Source organism: Poecilia latipinna, unplaced genomic scaffold, assembly GCF_001443285.1.
Source record: "Poecilia latipinna isolate Pla-1442-1.1 unplaced genomic scaffold, P_latipinna-1.0 Scaffold2893, whole genome shotgun sequence".
In the NCBI taxonomy this organism is placed as follows: Eukaryota; Metazoa; Chordata; class Actinopteri; order Cyprinodontiformes; family Poeciliidae; genus Poecilia; species Poecilia latipinna.
Window position 1 is genome coordinate 4,592 of NW_015115509.1, and position 7,953 is coordinate 12,544.

Genomic DNA, 7,953 nt, shown 5'->3' on the forward strand with positions numbered 1-7,953 from the left:
GATACAAACTGACTCCGGCCCCCACCAGAGAAGGGAAAAGTTATGTGGCCTCACAGGAAAAAGTTTGGGGACCCCTGGTTTACAACATGAAATAAGATGAGTTCATGTGAATAAAGAAAGTTTCGCAGCTCTGTTGTTGCTGCACGATGCGGTTCCTCTCCAAGCCAGCAGGGGGCGGAAGTGGAAAAATCATCTGCGTTGTTTTTCACTGTGACCCCCAGCGGAAGTAAAACAAAACGGCTCCAGCTGCTGCTTGTGTTGCGTTTCGTGTTTCAGCTGAATATCTCAGTAACAATGTCTTCAGTTCAGCAGCTGAGAGATTTTATCAGAGAGAGACTAACTGCTGCTGCGGAAGAAATCTTCATTCAGGTAGAAAAAACCATCGTCCGCTACGAGGAGGAGCTTAAACTGCTGGAAATCCACTGGAAACCTCAGATAAAGGCAACCAGAACTGGTATGAAGCAACAACAGCGATTGATAAATCAGTTTATAATCTCAACTTTACAGGCTTCAGTCTTTTATCCTTCGGTCAGCTATGGTTTAAGTTTTAACCCGGAAGTCAAACGTTTTGCTTTCAGTTTTCACTAAACTCTGTTTCTGCTTAAATATTTGATCAATATTCGTTCCACATCGGACGACAGATTCAGGCGATATGATTTTATGGCTCTAAAATTACAATATTATTCGGAGCTTCCTGCGTTCTGTCGAGAGAAGCTTCCCCTTAAAGCCGTGGTTATATTTCCGTTTGGACTGTTGGGTCCAAAGTTCCCTTTTCAGGTGAAAGTAAAGTTTTCATTTCAATTGGAGGTAAAGATTTCAGAGTGTGGAGGAAGAGAGGAGAGCAGAGGACCAGAACCGAGCTGCTGAAGGTCCAAAGTTCTCCAGAGATCTGATTATTAGACTCGGATGTTTTGATTTAAGGTCTGGATTTAAAGATCTTTGCTCTAGAACATGTATACAACCTTCAACTTAACAGTTTGCTTAAATATAATATTATCAATCAATATTTAATATTTTATCTTTTTTAATCTTTCTGTCAGTAGGTGTAACATTCATGATCTTGATGTTGCCCAAAATGAAAATGAGCTCAACTCTCCTCCCGTAGAGTATTTTATATACCAACAATAAAATCTGCTGTTGTTCTGCTGTTTATCTGAGGTTTGATTCATGAAGACTTAACAACATGGATCCAGAAGACCAGCTTTAATTACTGATCTGTTGTTCCTTCAGATCCAGACCAAGATGAACCAGAACCTCTGCAGGTTAAACAGGAGGAACCAGAACTTCCACCGATTGAAACGGGCCTGGAAGAACTTGGACCGACTAAACGAAACCAGAAGGAACCGGAACCTGGAGGAATCACAGGAGAACTGACACATCCAGAACCAGCACAGATTAAAGATGAACTCACAGAACCACAGCGGCTGTACGTCCAGGAGTCCAACAGCCAGGAGGGACAGCAGCTGGTACTGACGGAGGAGACGTCTGTGGACCCGCTGAGTTACCAGCAAACTGAAGCAGAACCAACAACTGAGCAGCTTTACAGTTACTATGGTTCTGAATCTCAGACCCAAAGTTCAGAAGGAACCGTCTCCACCGTGTCCCAGAGTCTGTCTCATAGAAACACTGATTCTTCTCTGAAATGTGACTTCTGTGAAAAAGTCTTCAACTACAAAAACAATCTGGTTCAGCATCGCAGGACTCACACAGGCGAGCGGCCATTTTCCTGTAAAACATGCGGGAAGAGCTTCTCCAAAAGCAGCAATCTGAAGGTCCACATGAGATCCCACACAGGTGAGAGGCCTTTCATCTGCAGCATCTGCGGCAAAGCTTTGAGTTCAAACAGACATCTGTCCGATCACATGGTCACCCACTCCAGCCAGAGGCCCTACGGTTGCTCAGTGTGTGGAAAAACGTTTTCTCATGAGAGTTCCTTCCAGTACCACATGAAAGGCCACAACGGCGACAAGCCGTATTCTTGTGACACGTGTGGAAAAAGGTTTATTCTGAGTTCCAGCCTGCTGAAGCACATGAGAACCCACACAGGGGAGAGGCCTTTCTGCTGCACCACATGTGGAAAACGGTTCGCTCAGAGCAGCAACCTGAGCGTTCACATGAGAATCCACACGGGAGAGAAGCCGTACTCCTGCCCAACGTGTGGAGGGAGTTTCTGTCGTAGAGCAGGTCTGCTGAGGCACATGGAGACCCACACGACCGTCTGAAACCCAGGAACATTCCTTCTAAAGTGGATCTATTCTACAGTCGATCAATAGCTTTTGGTTCCTGCTGCTCACACAGTCACATTACAAACCTTCAGACGCTGCAGATCCATTTATCCTGCTGAACTGTAAAAACAATATTTTAGAATCAGAAGAGAAAATATTTCAGAGCCGTAGAGCTGGGTTCACCTGAGTGCTTCTACACCTTCACAAAAGTTTGGACTAAAAGGGAAACAAACTGATCCGTTTAAAGCAGAGCAAATGAATCAGGTGTGAATACACCTTTAAGGTTTTAAAGAAAACCTGACACAATATCTTAAATATTATTAACTAATTACTTTGATAATTATTAAGTCGGCTTGTCTTCTGCAGCACTGTTCAGTGCATAACTTACCCTGACATAATGAAACATCAGTCAGAGCGGCTCATGCTTTCTGAGCACCAGTTCTTTGTTCAGCCCAGTTCCAGCTCCCTGCTGGTCCAGAGGTCAGAACTGCTTTTATCAGGAACCGTTTTTATCTGTACGCTGCCAAACATGCAGGGAAAAACGGAGGTGGGATCTTGGGAAACAGCAGCCAAACAAACAGCTGGTGGTGCCTGACTTGAAACTCTGGAGTTTAAAACAAGGAAACCAAACAATGTCTGTAATTTAACAAGAGCAAAATATTGGATCAAATTCAGAAGGACAGAATCTGATCTCTGATCTTCCTGCAGTTTGTTTTGAAACCACTACCATATGTTAAGTAGACTAATGTTCCCCTGAACACAGAAATATTATTTCTGACTCAGTTCTTAACTTCTGATCTCCTGCTGTTGGTCCTGATGAGGAATCAGCTGATTAGAAACACAAACGCTGCTGGTTGTTTCTAATAATGATAATTAGAATAGAAATATAGAGCAGAATGTTCACTGCAGAACATTTTGCAGGATAATGTTCCTTATCACCAGTTCCTTCCCTCCTTCTGTTTCATATCTGGAAATAAAACATTTGTAAACAGCCTTTAGTTTCTGCAGTTGAATCATTAATTCTTTGGTTTGGTTCTAATTTCATTTGGATCAGTAGGATCTTGTCAAATAAACCAGATTATGACCCCTGATCATGTATGGCTAAGTTGCCTCCTGCTGGTAGATAACTGTAATATAGAAATGTACATTGTTCCTCAGCTGAAGTCAAAGCTATGACAGGGTGAAATGATCTGCTTCCACTCAGCAGGTGGATCTGATCTGCAGCAAATATAAATGTATAGAAAAGCACCTGAAGCCCTCTGTGAAGTAAGGTGGAGGTTCTGTAGTACTGTGGGCCTGGTTCTCTGCCTTGTTAGATTAATTTATTGTGAACTCTGCAGTATAAGGACATTTTTAATAAAGATCTGGCGCCCAGCGCACTAAACTGAAAACTGGTTCTGGATACTATGAATGATATTTCTTCTGTACTTGAACAAACTAAACAAAATGTATTTTTCTAAAATATCCAGAGTGTTTATGTTGGTGGCTGTCAGCCTCTTGGGTTGGAGATCTGATGTTTTATGCATCCAACAATTGAAACTAATTTGTTTCTATAACAATTGTTGTTTTACTTTAGGGAGATTTTGTTGTAATAATGAAATGTAAATTGCAAAGCAATTTGACTCCCTTTAGTATTAGAATAATTTATGTTACTCTGCCTGAAGGCTTTGAGTCATTCATTGTGGTTCTATCAAGGTTTGCATGAGCAAAAATTTAAATTTGAAAAAAATATTCAGAAGTAATGATTGAGGCAGAGAATGCAAGAAAGGTGTCACTACTACATCCTGTGACTATTCAGTTAAACTTCAGAACCTCCAGCAGTACCAACAAAGACCATGGATCAGTACCTGATCACTCACTGTGATGGAAGCAGGACCTCAGAACCCTTGACTGACCAGAGAAACCAAGTAGACCTGATGATCTCCAAGATCCTCAGTGATCTCAGATGGCTCATGTCTTAGCTTTTAACTTCCTCTAGAGGGCATCACTCCCTGTTAAACCACTAAAACCTGCAGTACTCCACAGCAGCCACTAGAGGGCCTCACTCCCTGTTAAACCACTAAAACCTGCAGTACTCCACAGCAGCCACTAGAGGGCCTCACTCCCTGTTAATCCTCTGGTTGTTGAGTCTTTGGACTGAAGACAACAGAGACATGAAGCAGTAAAGATCAGAGACAGAGCTGCTGAGGAAGCAGAAAACTCTCTGATTGGTCGAGTTGAAGTGGCCCCGCCCACTGACCTTCAGCTCATCCAATGACATAATTTCTTCCTCCTTCACCTCAAAGACAAGTTGTAGTGTTATTTTCCTGATGAGAGTGAAAGTTAATGAACAGCAGAACAACCTCTATATTTCTGAGTTTATTGTTTTCTTCCTCAACAACCAGGGCCAACAGCGGTGAGTACAGTGGACAATAATCAGTGTTTCTACCAGGAGCATCAACAGCAAACTGAAAGATCTCAATATAAGCAGCAAACTGGGGAAAAAAAACAATTTCTTTCAGAATCACCAAATTCAAGTTAATCATCTGTATTCCATGTGTTGTTTTTAACAAAAATTAAATGAAATGACTGCGATGGACTGTCAAGGTGTACCTCAACTCTCATTGACCGCTGGAGATAACACCAGCACTCTGAGGACCCCAATGGGATAAGCAAGTATGATGATGGATGGATGGATGGAAAATGAAATGAAAATGTCATAAAAGTTGATTTTACAATTAAATTCAATATAGAAATAAAAAAATACTACCATTAGAAGTTTAAGAGTCTGTTTTAATGAACTTAAATCAATAACAGGAAGACCCCTCCCAGTTCAAAGTTCACAGACAGACTGAATAATCCCAGTAAGTGCCTCTGAGGAGATTAAATGTATCAGAGCGAAGTCCACAGCGAGACTCTGCCAGATCTCAGCAGAGTCTCTGTAGAGACCTACTTAGGCTCTGTTGTCCCTGTTTGGTCCATTTGGTTCCTCTGTTGTAACAGTCTGGCTACAGCGAGAGAGCAGAGGTTTCAGCTGGACCTCTGGTGGTTTGTGGTGTTTCAGAGAGGCTCGGATCATTGATGTCTTTGTCTGATTTGGTTGCAGGTGTTGGAACCAGCCAGTAGTGTTGCCCTGTGAGGCAGCACTTCTCACAGCCTGAGAACAAGAACTGATGTTGTGCTATAGTAGGGTCTATTTTGGCGATTAATAACTATACATGATTGCTTAGGGCAATTCTTAATAAAACTATTAATTTAGATCAAAATTAACAAGCCAACACACTACTTCATTATCAAGAAAATAATAGCCAGTCAGTCTCAGTAATTGTCTATAAATACCTGCCAGATAAAATTTCTGTTTTAAAATAACAGTAGATGAAGGCATAAGTTCAGCAGTAAGATACCACACATGTAAAGAATAAACACAGACACTATGTTATCACAGACAAAATTTAATCACCAAAAAAATTCAAACTTTCAGTTAAAACTTTAAATCAATACTCTACCAATCTGAGAAAAAGACAGTCAGACATAACACAAGTACCAGTACAGACATCAGTGGTTTCTGACATGGGCGATATGAGTATGAGACATGACAGCATGAGACGGCCTGTACTAAATATTATTAGTCTGAACCAAATATGCTGCCTGTTCCTGGTACAGCAACATCAGAGATATGCAAGGAATAAAACATGAAATAACCCATGGAATGATATAGTAATATCACAGTCCAGTATGAATATGTCAACTATATTGCAAAAATGATTCACTCACCTGTCTTGACTCACATATGATCTTAAGTGGCATCCCTAAAATCCTAAACCATCGGGTTCAACATGACGTTGGTCCACCATTTGCAGCTAGAACAGCTTCAACTCTCCTGGAAGGTGGACCACAAGGTTTAAGAGTGTTTATGGGGATTTTTCACCATTCTTCCAGAATCACATTAGTGAGGTCACACACTGATGTTGGACGAGAAGGCCTGGCTCTCAGTCTCCGCTCTAATTCATCCCAAAGGTTGAGATCAGGACTCAGTCCAGTCCAGTCCAGTCCGTCCGTCCTCTCTAACTCCCTTGTCCCTACTGGGGTCAGGAGGTGACACTGCCTCTCCAGCTAACGTTCCGGGCGAGAGGTGGGGTCACCTTGGACAGGTCGCCAGTCTGTCGCAGGTGAGCAAATACTTATGGCAATATAGTGTATGTTTAAAGACCAAGGGTTGTATTGAAGTTTGTTTGAGGTCAACTTGCCTAAAATTAAGATATTTCAATAAAGTAATGTTTTATTTGTTTTGACAGTTAAAAATCTATATTTTTAGATAATTTATTCTTAATCTATTCTCAAGTTACTGTAGTAATAGGTAATTTAGTCATTTGGAATACCGGGAAGCAGTTTAAATGAACACAAAGTATCTAATATTTTGCTGTTTCAAACAATATTTTAAGTCCAAATAGCAATATTGTTTTTGAGTATATATGTAATTCACTTGGACTGACTGCAAGAGCAGAAACAAGCTATTTTTGGAATGCTATGGCTCTGAACCACCTTAAGCTTTGCTACCATTAGCTTTCATAAAACTGGACATTTTAGAATGTTTTTAGGGCTATTTCTTGCAGCTTAGTGCCAAGAAAGGGAAGGAAACTTACCCGTAGAAGAGACAAGCTTCTACAGGTAACTAGAAGCTTGCTATCGTGGCTATCGGTGACTAAAACACTCATTTGGATGAGGTTTGAACAGTCCAAAATATAGGAAGCTTTAGTAGCAGCATGCCAAATTCAGCCTGCTCAATTTGGAACATTGCTAAGTATCAAATAACACAGAAACAACATAAAAATACACAATAAGATTAAATTGCCTATACTAAGCTATTTTATCTCTGCCCAGAACACAGCCTCTTACTTTGAGTAACACTTGCCTGGCTACATTTGTGTAGAGAACCAGGAGACAGTTAGTTACTCAGCCAACAGCTTGCAATCTCTGTGTGCCAATCAGAATCGGAATATGGGCGTCTCTGGTTCTATGAACACTGGACTGGGTTGCAAAAGCTATGCACAGCTAGCAGAGGTTAGTTTGGTATGTAGAGTGTCCTCTTAGCTCTGGATGCATATCAGTGACATTTGGCTGGTGGTGGCCAGCGATGCTCTGCTTCTCAGCAGAGCTGAATAGGCTGATTTATTTTCTCCCTTTGGGACACAGAAGCTGTCAGTAGCGGCCTTTAGGAACCGATGATTCAGAGATTCCTTCTGCAGAATTCGGAATAAAACCAAGATCAGGGTTTATTCCTCTGGCCAGACACAGTCTCCTGTACATATTTTTGGATCCAAAGCTCCTGGACAACAGTGGAGAAGTGGGTGGGGCTTTGCAATTATTTCAGCAAGTGCAAGTGCCGGATGGAAAAGGAGGGCAAGTTCCTTTTAGGACCTTTGCTTTATTAAAATGATGTCATATTTATGTAGTGAAAGTCCTATTCTTTCTGCTGAAACTGAAAGTACAGTCATGGCCAAAAGTTTTGAGAATGATTCAAATGATTCAAAGTCTACTGCTTCAGTTTTTATAATGCCAATCTGCATATACTCCAGAATGTTATAAAGAGTGATCAGCTTAACAGCAATTAATTGCAAAGTCAATATTTGCCTAGAAAATGAACAAAACACATTTAAACTTCATTGCAGCCCTGCCTTAAAAGGACCAGCTAACATCGTTTCAGTGATTGCTCCATTAACACAGGTGTGGGTGTTGATGAGGACAGGGC

The 7,953-nt window shown here is 41.2% G+C and overlaps 1 protein-coding gene across 1 annotated transcript; it reads left to right on the plus strand.

Annotated features, from left to right (window-relative positions):
* The first annotated feature begins 175 nt into the window (after positions 1-175).
* Positions 176-3,610, plus strand: LOC106939500 (zinc finger protein OZF-like). The gene is made up of 2 exons (XM_015021897.1): positions 176-454; positions 1,231-3,610. Exons 1-2 carry the CDS (start codon positions 295-297, stop codon positions 2,220-2,222), a joined length of 1,152 nt encoding a protein of 383 aa, XP_014877383.1. The 5' UTR covers positions 176-294; the 3' UTR covers positions 2,223-3,610.
* Positions 3,611-7,953: the final 4,343 nt, after the last annotated feature.

Excerpts from the sequence above, each read along its gene's own strand:
- LOC106939500 (XM_015021897.1), top strand. The coding sequence starts at position 295 with ATGTCTTCAGTTCAGCAGCTGAGAGATTTTATCAGAGAGAGACTAACT. Across the intron at positions 455-1,230 it reads GATAAAGGCAACCAGAACTG|ATCCAGACCAAGATGAACCA; the intron begins GTATGAAGCAAC and ends TTGTTCCTTCAG.